We start from the raw sequence: 20,500 nt of genomic DNA, 5'->3' as shown, positions 1-20,500 counted from the left end.
GGGTATGCATTATTTTATAGCCTTTTGGGCAAAGCTTCAAATTGCTCTCCAGAATGGTTTAATCATTGAATCAGTTCACAACTCCATCAGCAATGTATTAGTGTCTCACTTTTCCCATATTCCTTCCAACATTTGTCATTTTCCGTTTTTGTCATATTAGCCAATCTGATAGGTGTGGGTGGTACCTCAGAGTTGTTTTAATTTGTATTTCTCTAATCAGTAGTGATTTAGAGTGTTTTTTCACATGATCGTAGATAGCTTTGTAATGATTGGAATGACGCCACCTGCTGGAGACTTACTGTAGAAGAGCTCCGCCCATGAGGTGAAGGTCTTTGAGGATAAGACCATGTGTCTTTTCTTTGGCGTCAGGAAGTGACGTTTGCTGGTGGGAGGAAGAAGGGGGAGCCTGGCACTCTGACTGGCGCCCTCTTTTCTGTGGACTCTAGTGGAGAAGGGAGCTAGAAATGTGTTCTCCTTTTAATAGATAGATGAATGTAGGCCTTTCTCTCTCTCTTTACCAAATTCTTATTCTCCTTAATAAATGCTTAAAAGTCTAACTCTTGCTAAAGCTTATAATTTATTGGCAACCACTCATTAGATATTTTAGACAGACTCCTAGAATTTTAACCTTAAACAGCTTTGATTACTTTGTCTGAAAATTGCCTGTTCATATCCTTTGACCATTTATCAATTGGGGAATAGCTCTTATTTTTATACATTAGACTTAGCTCTCTATATATTTGAGAAATTAAGGGGCAGCTAGGTGGCGCAGTGGATAAAGCACCAGCCCTGGAGTTGGGAGGACCTGAGTTCAAATCCAGCCTCAAACACTTAACACTTACTAGCTGTGTGACCCTGGGCAAGTCACTTAACCTCAATTGCCTCACCAAAAAAAAAAAGAGAGAGAGAGAGAGAGAAAAATGAGGTCTTTATCAGAGATACTTGCTATAAATGATTTTTCACAGTTATGATTATCCATCCCACTTCCCCCTCTATTTATTCTACTCTTTCTTCCTTTCACTCTGTCCATCCTCAAAAATATTTTGCTTCTGACTGTGGCCTCCCTCAATCTGCCCTGCCATCTATCAGTTCACTCTTTCACTTATCCCTTGCTCCTCCTACTTCCCTATAGGGTATGATAGATTTATAAGACCAAATGTGTGTGTATATCATTCCCTTTTTGAGCCAATTCCAATGACTTTAAGGTTCATACTTTCCCCTCCTCCATCTCTCCCCATCTTCCTCTCCACTATAAAATCTCTTTTGCAACTCTCTGATTCCCCTTCTCCCAGTGCATTCTTCTTTCTCACACCTTAATTTAATATTTTTTAGATATCATCCCATCATATTCAACTCACATCCATGCCCTCTGCCTATGTATACTCCTTCTAACTGCCCTAATAATGAGAAAGTTCTTAGGAATTAATAGTATCATCTTTCCATGTAGGAATGTAAACAGTTTAACCTTATTGAATCCCTTTTTCCTTTTTATGTTTCTCTTGAGTCTTGTATTTGAAAGTCACATTTTCTATTCAGCTCTGGTCTTTTTTATCAGGAATGCTTGAATCCTCTGTTTTATTATTTTATCAAATGTCCATTCTCCCTTCCACCCCCCAAAGATTATACTCAATTTTTCAGATTCTTGGTTGTAATCCTATCTCATTTGCTCTTCAGAATATCATATTCCAAGCCCTCTGATCCTTTAATGTGGTAGCTGCTAAATCTTGCGTTATCTTGACTATGGCTCCATGATATTTGAATTGGTTTTTTTGACTGCTTGAAATATTTTCTCCTTGCCCTGGGAAATCTGGAATTTGGCTGTAATATTCCTGGGATTTTGGGATCTCTTTCAGGAGGTGATCAGTGGATTCTTTTAATTTCTACTTTACTCTCTGGTTCTAGAATATCAGGGTCATTTTCCTTGATAATTTCTTGAAAGATAATATCTAGGCTTTTTTTTTCTCTTTTGATCATAGCTTTCAGGTAGTCCAATAATTTTTTTGGGGGGGGGTAGGGCAATGAGGGTTAAGTGACTTGCCCAAGGTCACACAGCTAGTAAGTGTCAAGTGTCTGAGGCCGGATTTGAAGTCAGGTCCTCCTGAATCCAGGGCCGGTTCCCTATCCACTGCGCCACCTAGCTGCCCCTCTAACCAATAATTCTTAAAATATCTTTTCTGGATCTATTTTCCAGGACAGTTATTTTTTCCAAAGAAATATTTCACATTTTCTTCTTTTTTTTTCTTCTTTTGATTTTATTTTATTACTTCTTGATGTCTTATGGAGTAATTAGCTTCCACTTGTTCAATTATAATTTTTAAAGAATTATTTTCTTCATTGAGGTTTTGTTTCCTTTTCCATTTGACTAATTCTACATTTTAAGGGCTTATTTTTTAAAATTAATTTTTTTCCATTTCCAAGTTCTGCTTTTTTAAAGGCATTCTTCTCTTCATTGGATTTTTGTGCCTCTTTTACCATTTGACTCGTTCTGTTTTTTAAGGTATTATTTTCCTCAGTATTTTTTTTGTGTGCCTCCTTTCCCAAGCTGTTGACTCTTTTTTCATGATTTTCTTGCATCATAGTAATTTCTTTTCCCAATTTTTCTTCTACCTGTCTTATTTGAGTTTTACAATCCTTTTTGAGCTCTTCTAGGAATTCTTTTTGGGCCCCACACTAATTCACATTCTTCCTTGAGGCTTTGGATATAGCAATTTTGATTTTGTTGTTTGCTCATTTCTCTGGCCCATTCCTTGATTTTTAGCATTATATTAAAGTTGGTCTTTGCTCCTGGGATGGAGGGGTACTGCCCCATGCTTCAGATTTTTTTGTGCAGCTGTTTTCGGAATTGGTTTTTTTTGGGGGGGGAGCGGTCTGTAAATTTTCAGTTCTTCCAAGGTGGTATGATCTAAGGAGAAGTGTGTTTATTGCTTTCTTTGTGTATCCTCTGCTCTGTGAGTGACCACAAGCACTTTTTTCATCCTTGAAACCATGATCACGGTCCCTGCTCTGGCCACATGCTCTGCTATGCTACAGCTTTTCTTCACCCTGGGACTGCCATCCAGAACTGTGACCTGGAATTGAGTATGGGTAATGCAACAGAGTCCTATACCCGGTGCCAGCAAAGGGACCTGTATAATCTCCTTCTGACAGTTATCCAATAGTCTGTGGGCTGAGAGCTTTGGAAGCTACTACTGCCAATTTTGTTGTCCTCAAGGCCTATTGCTAGCTTGCCATCGTGTTGTCTGAGGCTGGACTGACCTCACTCTCACCTCAATGAAACAGACTTTTCCTGCCAACTTTTTAAGTTATCTTGGGTTGAAAAATTGTTTTATCCCATTCTTTTGTGGATTCTGCAGCTCCAAAATTAATTTTTAGGTGCTTTAAAAAATTGTGTGGAGGGGAATTTGGGAGAACCCAGGTGAGTCCCTGCCTTTTCTCTGCCATCTTGGCTCCAATGCCCAGACCATTTGGTGATTTGTAATGAATCTTGTGGTAACAATGGGTAGTACTTTGGAAGGAGATAAGTGTTGGGAAGTATGAGGCAGGGGCACTAGGCATTTGTCACCAATGCAACCTAAAGATTGGTATTAAAGGTTCTTTTTAATCTGGCCTCAACCTATCCTTCTAGCTCTATCCTCTTCTGCATCACCATTATGCTCCAGCCATATCAGATTATTTCAACATTTCTTGAGTTTATCTCCTTGTTTTCCTGATTGATCATTTTTGTTTATGCTCTGAAATTCCTTCTTTGTCCATTCCCCTCCTTTGAGGCCCACTCAGCTCAAGTGCCACATTTTTTTATTTTGTAAAGCCCTCCTTGAAATCCAATTCTATGATTTCTTCCTCTTCTAAACACCCATTGCACATCATATTTCTCATAACATTTCTCATTTTCTTTTGCCTTGTTTTATGGTTATAGTTGTGCACTTGCCATATACAAAATTATAAGCTCACTGAGGGAAGGGACAGCATTTTATTCTTCTTTATATCTCTAACATTACCCAGCCATAAATTAAGATTTAAGGGATGTGTGTGTGTGGGGGGGGGGGGGCGGGGAGCCTCTTTCAGTACTTGATCAGCTTCCTCTGCATATGAAGGGCCCATGAATACCACAGAGCTCATAGCTGAGACTAAGTCAGCCAGTCAGTCAATAAACATTTGTTAAGCACCTCCCATTTTCTAGGTTTTGTGCTAAACACCAGGGATACAAAAATGGGTAGAAGACATTCCCTGCTTTCTAGGAGCCTTCACAATCTAATGAACAAAACAGTATTCTTTTTTTGTGCTTGGCTTTGTCTCTATGTGCTTGTCTGTATGCTTCCCATTTACACGAGAGACAAGAAACTTAAACTTTGAACAGTGGGGAACTTTGAATCCCAGAGTTCTTTTGCAATTATTAGTTATTATAGTATAGCCTCCAGAGATTACATTTGGGGAATATATGGAATGCCTACCAAAATCTAGACTAGAAAGGAATCCAAAGATAAAACATAAGGGCATTAGCCAGAATAACCTTGCTCTCTGTTCTAAAGAGCTTGACTCTTGGGCTGATAATTTCCTGCAGTAGAGATGAGAAGCTTCAGTGGCCAAGCTTCTCAGGAAAAATGGCCTTTTGTTGGTTCCCTGGCAAACATTTCTCCCTTTTTCTAAAAGAACTGGAGAAAGTAGTGTAATGATTGGGATGATGCCACCTGCTAGAGTTACTGTAGGAAAGCTCCGCCATGAGGAGAAGGCAATCTGAGGGCAAGCCAAGCCGCTTTCCTTGGTGTCAGGAAGTGACATTTGCTCGTGGGTACTGTCAATCAAGGCTACCACCCAATTAGCTTGGAGATGTGTGTGTGAGTGGATGGGATGTTCCCAGTTTCACAGGAGGCTTGTGGGATGAAGGAGGTGTGGCTCACTCTCTTTCGCCAGGACTCTCACGGAGAGCGGAGCAAGAGAATTGTAGCTCCCTGAGATAGACAGCTGAATCTAGGCCTTTCTTTCTCTCTTCCCCAAATTCTTATTCTCCTCAATAATTGCTTAAAAAGTCTAAACTCTTGCTAAAGCTTATAATTTATTGGTGACCACTCATTAGATATTTTAGACAGACTAGCTAGAATTTTAGCCCCTTACAGTAGGGTTTAAGCTAAGGAAATGTGTCTTCCCATGTTTTTCCCTGAGGAAGAAGTAGCTAAGAATTTCTGAAGAGTTAGACATAGGATTTTACTGTGGAACAGCATCCATCAGAGCAATATCTAAAGACTCTAACAGCACCTGACAGCTTGAGGCTGAGCAGTTTTTAGTAGACTATAAGAATGGCTCTACAAGGGGATTACTTCACTCATACTTAGTCCTAAAAGAGTGTAAGGGATAATGCTAGAATCATCTGGGGCAACATTTCTATTCTTTATTCTTTAACTGGAGCTTGAAATCATGGGCAACTCAAAGGCCAGGAAGTTTACTACTGGTCACATATGTAATATAGATAGGAAATTGATGGAGAAGTGGTTGGTTTTGTTTGTCCTTCGTTTTTGAAAGGGGCCGATGATGTTACAGGTAATGACTTGTGCATGAATTGGATTTAAGTGAGGCAGAGTTGCACAAAGTTGTCAGCTTCATTCTGTCTTCCAGTCATTGAAGTCCAGTGGCAGGACAAAAGTAAAGATAACTGGCAATGGCCTGGGATGCAGTGGATGACTAGTGTCTTTGATGTCTGACCAAGTTCTAATGGCAGTGCTGGTGGAAAGATAATATCTAAAAGGAAATAAATGGAAGGGGAAGTGTGTTATGTGAGAAAAAGGGCAACTAAATAGCACAGTGGATAGAGCACTGTGCTTGGAATCAGGAAGACTCAACTTCCTGAATTCAAATCTGGCCTCACACATTTACTAGCTGTGTGACATCAGGCAAGTCACTTCACCCCGTTTGTCTCAGTTTCCTTATCTGTAAAATTAACTGGAGAAGGCAATGGTAAATCACTCCAGTATCTTTGCCAAGAAAACCCCACATGAGATCACCAAATATTAGACATTACTGAACTACAATAAAAACATGTGCCAGGTGCTGTGCTACAAGCTGGGTATACAAATAGGGAAGACAGTCCTTGCTTATAAAGAGCTTACAGTCTAATGGGGGGGGGGGCATGGAAAGACAACCTTTAAAAGAGAAGTTAGCTTCAAAGACCAGAAGATCCCTGCCCTCTATAAAGGAAAACTTTGGGAGTAGTTTAGTGTTTCACTCTCCAGCCTTCAAATCAGAGGATGAGGGAGTTGGTCAGGTGTTGAGTAAGCAAAGCTAAATTATAGGCATGATGATGAAATCATATCTTGTCAAGTAGATAGCTGCAGATATCAGCAGGCTGGGGACAGAAGCTGTTTCCTCTTTTCAAAGGTACCCTGAGTCATCAACTCTTTTGGTTCAGTAACCAATTAGGAGCCTTTCAATAATGAGTCATACATTCTCAAAGGCTTTTCTCCTCCACTCCCTAGTTCCCACACAGTATAAAAAGAAAGTAGAGAATATTTTTCATTGCTCTGTACGATTCATGTTACATATGGGTAATGGGTGTTCCATGGTAGCTTTAAAAATAGCTGAATATTATATGTGTGCACCAACAAGAGCTGGAAGAATAAAAAGGAAACCCTGTGCCTCCCATAGCTGTTCACCAACTCTGCTAAGATATATAGTGTACTCATTAAAGTATGTATAAAATGTATGTGCAAGAACACAGCCTATAGTAAAATTTTTTGAGGGGAACTATGTTAAACCAGCCTTAGACTGATGGGGAGAAAAAGGAAATTGTAGCAGCAGGGCTTATATCCTACAGAAAGAGCTCTAAGCTGAAGACAATGGTGCTAAAAAGGAATTCTTTTTGGAAGGGAATGTTGGGAGGAAGGGCATAACCAAGGTCTTGTCAGACTTGGGGGGGGAAGGGGAGGAAGGAAAAAAAGTAAAAAGACAAGTCCTCGTCTCTGCTTAATCTCCACAGTAACTACCAAATCTGACACAAAACACCGACACAAACCACATCAAATCATCAGTGTTTGCCTATTTGCCCGGATATAATTAGGGGAAGATCCATTTTGACTGGAGGCTGTTTAAAAGTTGACGGTCCTTTGTGGTGCTGTCACCTCTCAACCCCCGGGGCATCCAAGATTCTCCGTGAAGATGGAGCTGGCAGTACTTTGGACGATTTCTGCTAAAAGATAAGGTTACTGCTGAAAGCATTGGCTATGCTGTCTCCCTTCCCGCTTCCTAAATCCTTCCATCACCTCTATCTGTTTAGTTCTGCAGAGGCGGTACTTGAAGAAGAGTCTGGCGGGCTCCACCGCGGTAGTGGTTTCCCAAGGGGTTGGAAGTGTCCAGCTGCGCCTCCTTCGGGAAGAAGGGAGAGTGACTGGGGTGTGGAGGGGCGGGGGCGTGGGAAAGTGGGGGGGGGGGCTGAGAGGAGGAAGAGACATGTTTCCAGCCGGTGGTGCAGCGGGAAGAATTGGAGGGAGCCTAGGTCACCCAAGCTGCAGCGGTTGCCCTTGTCGTAGCCTTCCCCCTTTCCTCCCCTTTACTGGAAAGCAAGCCGTGCCAAGATCGCCGAGGGAGAGAGATTTTTAAGGTTGGCCCTTCTAGTGTACGAGGCCTGGGGCTAGAAAGAAGGGCGTAGATGAAATAGGCGGTGGGTGGGCCAAGCAGGTATTAATAGCTCTGTGACCTAGGTGGCAACTGCTGCCACTGCTGGCTGCTGGCTGCTGCTGCTGGCTGCTACCGCAGCACTAAAAGCCTCCTGGGGCTCCCCTCTTCTCTTCTGGCTAGCAAGGTTAGACCACCCACCTCTCGGAAGAATTGAGATCTATTTATTTTTAGTTTTCCAATCTCTTTCTCTCTTTGTCTCTGTCTCTCCGTCTGTCTCTCCGTCTGTCTGTCTGTCTGTCTGTCTGTCTGTCTGTCTGTCTGTCTCTCTCACACACGTACGTGTTTGGAACTGGAACTGGGTAAGTACTGTCTCCCCTGCCCCCTTCAGTCCACTCTCATGGGGCAAGCTGGATTAGCTTCTCTTTATTTTCAACTGTTGTCAAACTGCAGTGTGATTTGTCTGTGTCTGTCTGGCTCTCCCTCCTGCTGGTGAATGTGGATGTAATTGCATAACCTTAATCACCAAATTCAGATTCTTTTTTCTTCGCAGTTCTGTATTGTGATGAAGCAAGGTAGGGTCTCCAAAAACCTTTTGATATGTAGCTGGTAAGGGAGCTTACACTGGTATATGGGCTGTTGCCTCAGTTTAGGGAAACTTAGTGTGCTTGAAGGACCTTGGGCTTTGCTGAAAAATTGAGCCAAAGCAAAGAAAAAACCAAACAACTTGAGCTAAGCAAAGAAGTGTTAATTAAATTTAGCAGGTTCACGGGTCTCTTGAAAATCCTTCTTAAATTTCTTATAGTATATAAACCTTCTGAAACTTAAGGGTTCCTTAACTTCATTGTGACTCATCTAAAACCATTTTAATATCTATTTTTTAAAACACGATGAGCTTAACTTGAGCAGTGGCATTTTAATGACTCTGGAAAAGAACTTCAGTTTATTCTGTGTTATGTTTGAAAACACATGAGTATTAAGATCATTCTGTAAGTGTCTTTGTTATTTAAAAATACCAACTAAAAGTGAATTTCATTGTGTTGTCCCAAGACTGGAAAGGGCTATAGGATATTTTAGGATGTTCTTTTTGTAATAAATTCTGTCAATTAATGCCACTTTTCTTATTATAAATAATCATTTTTTCAGTAACTAATTTTTATTCTCAAATACTGAACTTTTGTCACAGTAATATTTATTTTATTGTAACTTCTTCCCCCTTATTTAATAGTATCTAATTATAAAGTTTGACATTTTAGCTCTAATGGGTGTTTTTCACATTGTGGAACACCCATATTTCAGCAAAATTGAAATTTCGAGTAACTCCAAACACAATGGGAAGATCCATAGTGGACATAAACAGGCTGCAACTTGTTAACAATGCTGACTTGCACCTGCAAAGTACTGTGAAAGACATTGGACAAGTAACATTGGAAAAGGGCTTGACCTGTACCTTTTTTAATGAGAGATACCAGATACAGACAGAGTGGTTCATTGCTATCCTAAAGATGTTAAAAGAACCAGAGGATAACCTCCAAAACATGGAGGAATCTTTTTTGGAGGACTTCTAGAAAGACAGGGTTAAGAATCCCAAAGGATAGGTATGCAATGGGGGATTTCAATTTGCATCCTTGGAAAGAGTTTCAGCAGCTCCATCAATTAATATAGACATTTCTGCACAGCTGGTCTATATGATCAGAAACTAAGATTTGTTTGCTTCACTTTAAATTGTTAGTTTTCTAAAGTTTTAATGTCAGATAAAAACTAGTTTCTAGAAACCTTGTTTTACTCATACACTGTCATTTTCTTTGGCAACTTTAGTATATATTTGATACATGAGGAAACTGAAATTAAAAAAAAAAAGGCTAACCTATTTGTCAGTGGTTACATAGCTTAGGGAATCTCATTTGAATTTGAAACCAGATCTTTCTGTGTTCAATACTATCCAGTACTTACCCAGTAAAATGTTATCAAGAAATCCAAGGTTTCTTGATAACATTTTAAAAATCACTCAAGGAAAGCTGTAAACACCTTTAAAAGGTATAAACACTTTTAAAATGATGTTGACTTGTGATTTTGTTTTCTTTGTTTCAGGCCCTGTGAAAGTATTCATAAACATTTTTATATAGCTCCAAAAGATTTATTAATGATTTTATTTGAAGAACCTTTAGTACTGCTTTGTTTTGTGGTTTCTGTGTCTTGTAAAGACAAAATATAAACAAAGAAAAAACATTTAGGCTATAAATCAGTGATGAGGGAAGTACTTAAGATGGGGATCACAGATGTAATTCTATAAAATTATGATATTTCTTAATATTAAAGACTGTAGCCTCTCAAACTAGGCTAAAACTAAGGCAGAATTCTGTTGTGCCATTACTTAATCTTTGTTAAGCACTCAATATATAAAATACTATACAGAACATAGACATAACATGTCTGTTTCCTCAACAGTAGGATGAGAATGATAAGGGTTGTAAAACTAACCTTTATCATGAGTGTCTATATTAAGCAAAATATTTTCTTTTTTCTTCTGCATGCTATTCCTATTTCAAAACCTATTTCCACACTATACATGGTTGCCTGAGTATCATATAATTTGCTTCTTGCTTTTTGTGTCCTGGCACATTTATGCAGGTACTTTTCCTGATTCTCATCACAGATACCACTAAGCACTTGCCATTAACATGTCCCTTTTTTTTTTTCTTTTTGGTGAGGCAATTGGGGTTAAGTGACTTGCCCAGGGTCATACAGCTAGTAAGTTGTCAAGTGTCTGAGGCTGGATTTGAACTTAGGTCCTCCTGACTCCAAGGCTGGTGCACTATCCACTGCGCCACCTACCTGCCCTTTGCCATTAACATGTCATACATAGAATCATAGAGATATATCTGGAATGAAACTTATAGATCATCCCTCTCATTTTCCAACTGTGGAATCTGAGGCTCACCCAGAGACATTATGAGATGAGCCCCAAGTCATAGACTAAGTGGTACAATAAGAATTTTAACTGAGGTGTTCTGACTCTGCCTTTCTTTCTTTACCTCTTGCTTCTCACTGAAGCTTTTATCCATTCTTTCTCATTCCCCTCAAAGAATACATTTATGCCAATGGAAACAAAAGCCTTTTTTCCCCCAGATATCAAGAAGACCTGGGTTTAGATTTCACCTCAAACGCATACTTCTTGTGTGCCCTTTGGAGAGTCATTGAAGTGAGGAGATTGGATTTAACAACCTTTGATTCCCCTTCTAGCCCTAGACTGATAATCTTTCTGAATGTGCTTTTCACTGTATCACACTCTCTAATGCTGAGAATTTCAGGCCAAGTAGGAGCAGTGGGTGATTTCAAAGGATAAGGGATGTTAGTTAGGTAGAGCATGAAATCATAACACGGTTTGATTCCGCCCATCTTTTACTTGACATTTGAGGATAAATTATATTTTTGCCTTAAAATATTTTAGAATAAGATACCACATAAATACAAGAGAATTTCAGGCCAAGTAGGAGCAGTGGGTGATTTCAAAGGATAAGGGATGTTAGTTAGGTAGAGCATGAAATCATAACACGGTTTGATTCCGCCCATCTTTTACTTGACATTTGAGGATAAATTATATTTTTGCCTTAAAATATTTTAGAATAAGATACCACATAAATACAAGGTTTTGTTTTCTTTCTCTTAAAGACCAGTAACAATTTGAAGGTCTAGCTTCATAATACACTGATAGCAACAATTTTAAGTAGCATTGTATATGATTTTCCAGTTTAAGGACTTTTGTTTGATGCTAACTAAATTAGGGACCATCTAAAAATATAACAGTATCCTTCACAAAATGTATGGCACCAAATTAAAAACCACACCAAGTCTCTTTGCAGGAAAAAGTGCATTAGGTACTGGGCTTAACTACATCCATTATATCATATATTTGGTCATAAAACTTTAAAATAAGAACCATTAATGCTTTAAGGTGACGTGAAGCACAGACAGCTAAGAGAATTATAGAAAAACTGGAGTGATGTATTCTACATTCTAGAAAAGAGCTATATACACAAAAAGTGCTTAGAAAATATTTTTGGTTATGTTTAGTTGGGTCCTAAAGACAACATTAAAGACTAAAGACAATATTAGCAATATAATGAATCATGATCCTTTTTGCCCTTCTTATAACAACAACATGGCATAGTAGTTAGAGAGCTAGCTTCACAGCCAGGAAAATCTAGGGTCAAGTCCTTGCCTACAATACATATTGCCTCTGTGACTCTGGGCAAGTCACTTAATCATTTCAACAGTCTAGGGAACTCTCTCAGATTAAGTTGCAGAAAAAACTGCATTTGTAAAGTGAGTTTTTGCACCTGGGGATGAATGAAATCACAAGTCCAGTCTCTAACACTACATCTCACTTATTGACAGATCTTAATGACTCTAATAAAGGAAGGAATTTTAGTTCAATCAAACAGATTATTTTGTTGTTTTTCAGTTGTCTCAGTCATATCTGACCCTTTGTGACCTTATTTGGAGTTTTCTTGGCAAAGGTATTAAAGTACTTTGCCATTTCCTTCTCCAGCTCATTTTATAGATGAGGAAACTGAGGCAAACAGGGTTAAGTGACTTGTCCAGGATCATGTGGCTAGTAACTTTCTGAGGCTGGATTTGAATTCAGGTCTTCCTGATTTCAGGCCCATTGTTCTATTTGATATGCCACCTAGCTTCCCTAAACAGGTTATTAGATCAATAGAAATAGAATCAAACAAAATGAATGAATTTGCTTTTTCATTCCAGCTTCAAATATGACAACACCTACCTGTAGAGTCATATTCTATGGTCTTTTACCACACTGGAAATATTATTAAAACCTACAAAATTGGAAAATACACTATTAAAGAATTCAAACTGAGTAATATTCATATTTATATTGCACTTCTAGGCTTGCAAAATTCTTTATGTACATTATCTCATTTGATGCTCACAACAAACTTGTGAAGTGAGTGCCACAGCTATTACACACATATATATGAGGAAACTGAGACCCAGAGGAGGTAAATTACTTGTCCAAGGTCATTCAGACAGTATTTGGCAGGGCCAGTATACAAACTCAGGTTCTCTGACTCCAAATCTGGGACTCCTTCCATTGCAGGACATCCTACTGACTGTATGTGAAAAACCATTATGGATGTAGTTGAGATACTGATAATAGTAACCTAGGATTTATTATTTCATTGGCCAAGAATGGACATGAAACACCATTGAGATTGTTGTAATTCTAAGAGGCAGAATATTATTATCACTGATATATTTTAGGGAGACAAATATCAATCTGATTGTTTAATTTGATACTGAACTGTGGCAGGAAAGGGGAGGAGGAATGGGAGACCAAAAAACAAGACCATATGCAGGCAACTTTGTGACCACATGATCATGGCACTCTTTGACCCTGAATAGTAGTGAGTAGAAGTAGCAAGTAAAAATATCACCATAAACTCTTTTCACTGGCACTAGTTCTATGATAAAATTTTTTTCCCCAAAAGACAAGGATATCACTGACACAAGAAGGAAGCAGGCCAATACTTAGACTTTGGCAAATTTGTAAAACTTTTTTTGAAAATTGGATTATTTGGGGTTTGGTCTTTTCAGATTTACTAGTTCTTTATTGACTTGGCTTCCCTCTGTGTGAGCAGAAGAGCCAGACATTGTTCCTGTGTTCTCATGGTGGGTGACTTCTTCCTGACTAATGTAAAACATGTGTAAGGCTATTCTCAGCATACTTTCTACCCTTGTTTGTTCCATCTTGTATGTTTTTATGAAATTGATTTGCAGGCTTCACAAGGTATTGAATATTAATAATCAATTTGGAGAGGAACTCCAAAGCCCTTGGTAACTTAACTTAATTTACACATATATCATGAAGATAGACACCATCAATAAGTTGTGTTCCATTAGGCACATGTTCAGTAATGCCTTACTGGAAAATAATGTCACAAAGGCCAGGCTATCCTTTACTCACCCAAGTCTATACTTTATACAGATATTAAATTTGGGATATACATTTCTGCTTCTTTCCTCTGTGTCATCAGTGACATGTAACAGTTATGATAGTAGCTAATATTTACATAGTGGTTATAAGCTTGCAAAGCACTTTACATATATTTATTATCTAGATACTATTATAAGTGAAAAAAATAAGGCTAAGAGAGGTTAAGGGTCTTGTTCAGGAACATAGAGCTAATAAGTATCTGAGATAGGACTTCAACTCTGGTTTTCACAACTCAAAATCCAGTATTCTACCTACTATGCCACTTAAGTGAAAAGACAAAGTCATAGATGAGGTCCTACAAGAATATCATAATACTACTAACACAGTTGTGCTATACTGGAAAGAGGATCTAGAGTCTTAAGTTTACTGTGAGTCAGTGAGGCTTTCTGGTCATTAGTTTCCTAATGGTTTAAAATACTTCAGATTGTGAAGATCAAATGGCATAATATACTGACAGCACTTTGTAATTAGAAAAGATTATATAAATGCATTAAGGAGCAGTTTGAACAGTGAGCCAAAAGGAAACAATTTCAAGCAAGTAGTTAGAATAATCACTGCTTGCAGCTGGAAAGCAACAACAGTATTACACACATTTTCTTGAATAGTCCGATTCAATTTAAATAAAACTTCCATGGCTTTCATTTAGCCAAAAGTAAATGATAAAGAATAACGAGCTTCATCTAGCAGCCATAGCCTTTAACAAAAGAATGGAGGCCCACAATTAGGCTGTAGGACTGGGGGTAGGCAACAATTTAGGGAACAAGAAAGTAAGGAGGATGGATTGAGAGGAATTTTTTTGTATCATTTTTTATAAAGGTATAATTTAAAATGCTAGACAACTGCACTCTCCCTTGTATGTAGGCAAAGCTGTAGCTAGGACAGAGCAACTATGGCTTTGCTCAGGGCACAACAACTTAACACTTATAATCCTTCACTGTTCAGCTGAATTTGTCTTAATTTTTTAACATTGTGAATTAGAAAATTGATTTCAAGACTTATTTTATGCTACTTGATCCAGGCCCCCAAATTACTACTCTGAGTGTAGGGACATTTTTGGAATTAATCAAATTTGAGCGAAGGCTCAAAGCCCTAGGAGAGTAGTATGTAGAAGGGAACATCTTAAAATGTAGGGATAAAAAGTAACACAGTTGTATTTTCAGTTTTTGTTTATGACATGTAAAAACTGTGTTTGTTCTGTTTATAACCAAGGAGCATCAGAATTTTTATTATTTGCTAGTAATCTTTGACCTCAAGTTCTGCCCTCATGGTGAAGGAGAGGCAGGTATTAGATGAAGAAGTTGAGTTCTCTTGATGTTAAGACCATCAATTAAGAGTTGAAAGAAACTTTCAGAGGTCATCTGGTCCAATACCCATATTAGATCTGAATTGATGTAATTTGAGGTAAAAATGGCCTTTTGTTTTCTTCTAATCATGTGTATCTTTCCCCACACAGGAAAACTACTGAACTGAGGTTCTGAAGGATGGGTAAAGACTTCCGGTATTATTTCCAGCATCCATGGTCTCGATTGATTGTGGCTTATCTGGTGATCTTCTTTAACTTCTTAATATTTGCCGAGGATCCTGTCTCTCATAGTCAAACAGAGGCCAATGTTATTGTTGTTGGAAACTGTGTTTCATTTGTAACCAATAAATACCCTAGAGGAGGAGGCTGGAAGCTCTTAAAAGTGCTTCTATGGCTACTTGGAATTCTCATTGGATTAATAGCTGGCAAATTCCTGTTCCATCAGCGTTTGTTTGGTAAGTACAATAATACATGAAATGAAAAAGTACTCTATCTGATTTCTGACTTTCAAAACATATCATTGTTAAAACTAAGTGACAGATTAAGTGCATTGTAGCTGTGTAGAGTGCATTGTCTTTATACTTTCAATTGTTCTGTGTTGTTGCTAGAAGTTTCTTTAGATGTTTTCTGTTTAGTGGTATAGTTTATCTAATTCTTAATCCCTTAGCTTCTAAAAGTGGTCACAGAACTAAAAACTTCTTTGTTTGATTTTGGTTGGTAATCTTATTTTTAGGAAAAAAAGTAGTAGTTCTTTCTCCTTTGAGGTACCATCAAGTAATTGTATTTTATGTGTTGTGGAAAAGTTTAAAGACCAAAACATATTCTCTTCTCTTCTCTTCTCTTCTCTTTTCTTTTCTTTCTTTCTTTTTTTTTGCGGGGCAGTGAGGGTTAAGTGACTTTCCATGGGTCACACAGCTACTAAGTGTCAAGTGTCCAAGGCCAGATTTGAACTCAGGTCCTCTTGAATCCAGGGCTGGTGATTTATCCACTGTGCCACCTAGCTGCCCCACTAAGCCACATTCTCATTAAAGTAATTCACTGGTTAGCTGTCACCTATTCATTTTAAGTGTTTATTTAGTATTTTTGTGTTGTGCCATCATAAGATAGAAGTAGGTTTATTTGACAATCAATATTTGACAAGTTAATAAATTCAGAGAATCAGGATCATAGATTTTAGCTAGAAAAGACTATAGGCCATTTGATCCTCATTTTACTTATGAGTAAATAGGCCCAGAGAGATTGATTGCTATTACCTAAGTTCACACCATGGCACAGTCAGAATTTGAATCCAAGTCTTCTGATTTCAAAGCCTTTCATAAAGAACAAAACTAAAAACTATTTGGCATGAATTTTTTTCTGTTTGAAGTAAATGGAGGAAAAAATAAAGTAAATCGAGGGCTCATTAATCTAAGGTACAACTTTCAATCATAATGAAAAGTCTTTTGCCTTATTACTCCATTCTGATGAGTCATTCCTATATAATGTCCATTTTGTTAGTCTCATTTCAATAATCATTTCCATTTTAACTCTTCTGATGTAACTAATTCAGCCCTCTAGGCTTCAATTAAAATGTATTTACAAAGTTACTTTGAAGGACTAAAATGAGCTTCTGTTTTTTGTTTGCCTTAACTTTATCCCATTTAGTGTGTGTGTGTGTGTGTGTGTGTGTGTGTGTGTGTGTGTGTGTTTTGGCAGGGCAATGAGGGTTAAGTGACTTGCCCAGGGTCACACAACTAGTAAGTGTCAAGTGTCTGAGGCCATATTTGAACTCAGGTCCTCCTGAATCCAGGGCTGGTGCTCTATCCACTGTGCCACCTAGCTGCCCCCTTAGTCTATGTTTCTTACTCACTTCCTATCTCTATCCCCTAAAATTTATACTGTAATTCATAGGATCATATTGCACATACAATAGTAGCATTCTTCAAGCATTCTATTTTCAATAACTGGTTTCTAACATGCTCAGAAAAAGAACGATGAAGACAAAAAGCAATCAGGAACCTCTAGCCACTTGGATAGACATATAAAGCTCATCTCAGGCTTTTCCTGCAAGTCCTTATTTTCTGCTCCTCACTTGGGGGGGGCAGGGTGGGAAACATAAGAGAAGTCTCCAAACTTCCCTTCCCCTATCTTATTGAGCTCTGTTCTACAAATCAAAGGGAGAAAAATTGATGGAGAAAACAAAAAGGGGAAGGGGTCAGAAATATTTCACAGTTTACATAGAACTCTTCTGTGCTCATGATCTTGGATGCAGCTTCAGTTTCTCAGTTACAGAGGCATCCCCTGTGTCCTCTCAGCAAGATGCGATAATGCAAGACTACTGCAATGACAAAAGTCTTATATAGTTATATAAGTTGATTTGGGGAACTCAAACTGATGAGGGCCTCCTTCATCAATAACCCTTATGTACTTGAAAAAAAAAATTTCTCTCTACACATTTAGTACAATGGCCAATTGTTGCAGGAATTATCACATACAAAGCAAATAATAAAATAAAATAATTAACATTGATATAGTGCTTACAGTGTGCCCTGCAGGCACTGCTTTCTAAATATCTCATGTGATCTTCACAACAATGTTGCTCTCAATATTTTATATTATTTCCATTTTACAATTGAGAAAACTGAGGCAGACAGTTTAAGTGACTTGCCCAGGGTTACATAGCTAGTAAGTGTCTGAGGTTATATTTGAACTCAGGTCTTCCCGACTTCAGGTTCAGAACTCTATCCACTGTGCTGCATTTTGAAATCTCAAAATTGTCATGTCTAAAACAGAATTTGTTATTTTTCCAACTAAACCTTCCCACCTTTAAACTTTGCTATTACATCTGTTCAGACCCTATCTAGGCTTGCAACCTCCTTGTTATCCTTGACTTCTCAATATCACTCACCTTACATATGCCAAATCTTGTCCTTCCGCTTTGATAATACCTCTCAAACACATCCTCTTTTGTCCACTCACACAGTCACCACCCTAGTGCAAGCCCTCATTACTTCTTGCCTGGACAATTGCAGGAACTTTCTGGTTGATCTTTCTGCCTCAAGTGTTTTCTTGCTGCAATCCATTCTCCACTCAGCTGCCAAAGTGATTTTCCTAAAGCCTAAAAAATTCCATTCCCTTTTCTAGTCAATGAACTCCAGTGGTACCACATTATTTCTTGGATATCTTCTCTTTGGTATTTAAAACTCTTTAGAAGATGGCCTCTTCTATTTTACTGTGCTGTACTTTATGATCTGGTGACTCTGGCCTTCTTGCTGTTTCTTACGCAGTATTCTATGTCTTGATTCTATTCCTCTTTACTAACTTTTCCCCATGCCGATAAATGCTCCCACTTCCTCCTGGTTTCCCTGACTTTTTTCAAGACTTAGCTCAAATTCTACTTCCTACAGGAGGTCTCTCCCAATTTTCTGAACTTCTAGTGCTTTCTTCTCTGAGAATCCATCTTTCCTTCCCACCTCCCTCTCAGCCTCCTCAAAACAGAAAAAGAGAGGAAAGCAAAACTCTTGTAACAATTATGTAGTCAAACAAAACAAATACCGGCATTTACCATGTCTGAAAATATGTATGTCTTTATCTGCACTGTTGGTAGCATGCTTCATCATGTGCCCTTTGGAATTGTAGGGGGTTATTGTATTGATTGTATTGATTTGTATTGTATTGTATTGATTGGAATTCTTAAACTTTTCAAAGTTGTTTGTCTTTATAATACTGTTGTTATTATATAAATAATTTTTTAGTTCTCTTTGTCATTCTTCAACAGTTCCAGTATCTTTCCAATTTTCTCTGAAACCATCCCCTTTCTTCATTTCTTATAGCACAATAGTTTTCCATCAACATTTACATACAATAACTTTTTCAACCATTCCCCAAGTGATGGGCATTAAAAGAGAGCTATAAATATTTTTGTACATATGGGCGCTTTTATTTTTTCTCTGATCTTTTTTTCAGTATAGCCTTCATAGTGATATTTTGATAGATCAAAGAGTATGCACCTTTTGGACATGGTTCCAAATTGCTTTCCAGAATGGGTGAACCAGTTCACAGCTCTACCAGCAATACATTAATGTACTTTTTTCCCCATAGTTCATCAAGAATTTGTTGTTTTAAAAAATCAGCTTTAGTAATCTGATGGATATGAGGTGGAACTTCAAAGTAATTTCTATTTGAATTTCTTTAATTAGTAATGATTTTGAGCATTTTTTCATATGACTAATTGATATTTTAGACTTCTTCCTCTGAAGACTGCCCATTCATTTCCTTTGACCATTTATAAATTAGGGAATGGCTCTTATTATAAATTTGAATCTATTCTCTATGTATCTTAGAAAAAGGGAAGCTAGGTGGTACAGTGGATAGAACACCAGGCCTGGAGTTAGGAACATTCATCTTTCTGAGGTCAAATCTGGCTTCAGACACATACTAGCTGTGTGACCCTAGGCAAGTCACTTAATCCTTCTTGCCTCAGTTCTTCATCTGTAAAATGGACTGGAGAAGGAAATGGAAAACCACTCCAGTATCTTTGCTAAGAAAACCCCAGATGGTGTCACAAAGAGTCAGACACAACCAAGATGACAACAACAACAACAACAAAATCTTAGAAACAATACCTTTATCAGAGAAACTTGCTGCAAAGATTTTCCTTCAATTACCTCTTTCTTTTCTAACTTTAACTGCATTGGTTTTCTTTGTGCAAAATTAAAAATAAATTCCCCTTGTATCTAATAGGTATTGCTAAGCAAAACAAATTCTGACATTGACCAATCTCCCCTCTTCCTACCTTCCTCCTGCCCTCCATGTGTTTCACTTTGCTTTCTAAGTCTATGACTTTTATCTCATAATGTGAACAGCATGCTTTATCATGAGTTCTCTGGAGTTGAGTTTGGTCATTGTGTTGATAAGAGTTCTTAAGTCTTTTAAAGTTGCTAGTTTTCGTGGACTTCTGGGGACAGATCTAAGATAGTAGCACAGAAAGTGTTCTGCTGAGCTCTCTCAACATTTACTTCCAAACAACTTTGAAAGAATGCCTCAAATAAATTTCTGGATGGCAGAGCAAAGAAAAGGTCAGGATGACACATTTCTCCAGCTCATGACAGTTTGGGAGTTTGGAAAGAGAAATCTGTGACAAGGATGTGGAGGCTGGCCCAGAGTCCATGTGGATGAAACATCAGTGGTGGGACCAGCTGGTGGTGGCAGAAGCAGTAGTAGTTTTCGAGACTTTCAAGCCAGAGACAGTAAGGGGACCTGGCAAACATCAAAAAGAGACTATAGGGTGTCCCTGTGTGATCACTGGATGCAAGATTGGACTGTCTTTGGCATCCCCATTGCTTCTACCTACTTCTGGGTCATAGTTCAAGGATCACCTAATTAATATCACCTAATTGATTGGTACTCACACAGTTTACAGTTCTTTGCCACCTGTTAACAAATCCAGGTCCCAAAAGAGGGAACCTTAATGAAACAGTCTGATTAAGGTTTACAGAAGAATTTATTGTCTGTGAAATGCTTGCATGGGAGTAGGGAGAGAGAGAGAGTTCTCAGCTGCTCAAAGTGGGCTGGAAAAGAGTGAGATATGAATAGTT

The 20,500-nt window shown here is 38.2% G+C and overlaps 1 protein-coding gene across 6 annotated transcripts in view; it reads left to right on the top strand.

Annotated features, from left to right (window-relative positions):
* The window catches only part of TMEM117 (transmembrane protein 117), a 185,708-nt gene that overhangs the window by 1,493 nt on the left and 163,715 nt on the right, over window positions 1-20,500 (top strand). For 2 of the 6 annotated variants that reach the window (XM_043966604.1, XM_043966601.1), the window contains exon 2: window positions 15,075-15,379. In XM_043966604.1, the coding sequence (XP_043822539.1) occupies window positions 15,103-15,379 (277 nt within the window). In that variant the 5' untranslated portion in view covers window positions 15,075-15,102. Of the gene's footprint in view, window positions 1-6,967; window positions 7,190-7,424; window positions 7,589-7,612; window positions 7,790-7,943; window positions 7,965-15,074; window positions 15,380-20,500 lie in introns of those variants that run through there. The other 4 variants (XM_043966602.1, XM_043966603.1, XM_043966605.1 and 1 more) reach the window with 4 other exon arrangements.

This window comes from Dromiciops gliroides, chromosome 5 (genome assembly GCF_019393635.1).
Source record: "Dromiciops gliroides isolate mDroGli1 chromosome 5, mDroGli1.pri, whole genome shotgun sequence".
Taxonomy (NCBI): Eukaryota; Metazoa; Chordata; class Mammalia; order Microbiotheria; family Microbiotheriidae; genus Dromiciops; species Dromiciops gliroides.
This window is presented reverse-complemented; position numbering and strand designations above follow the sequence as displayed.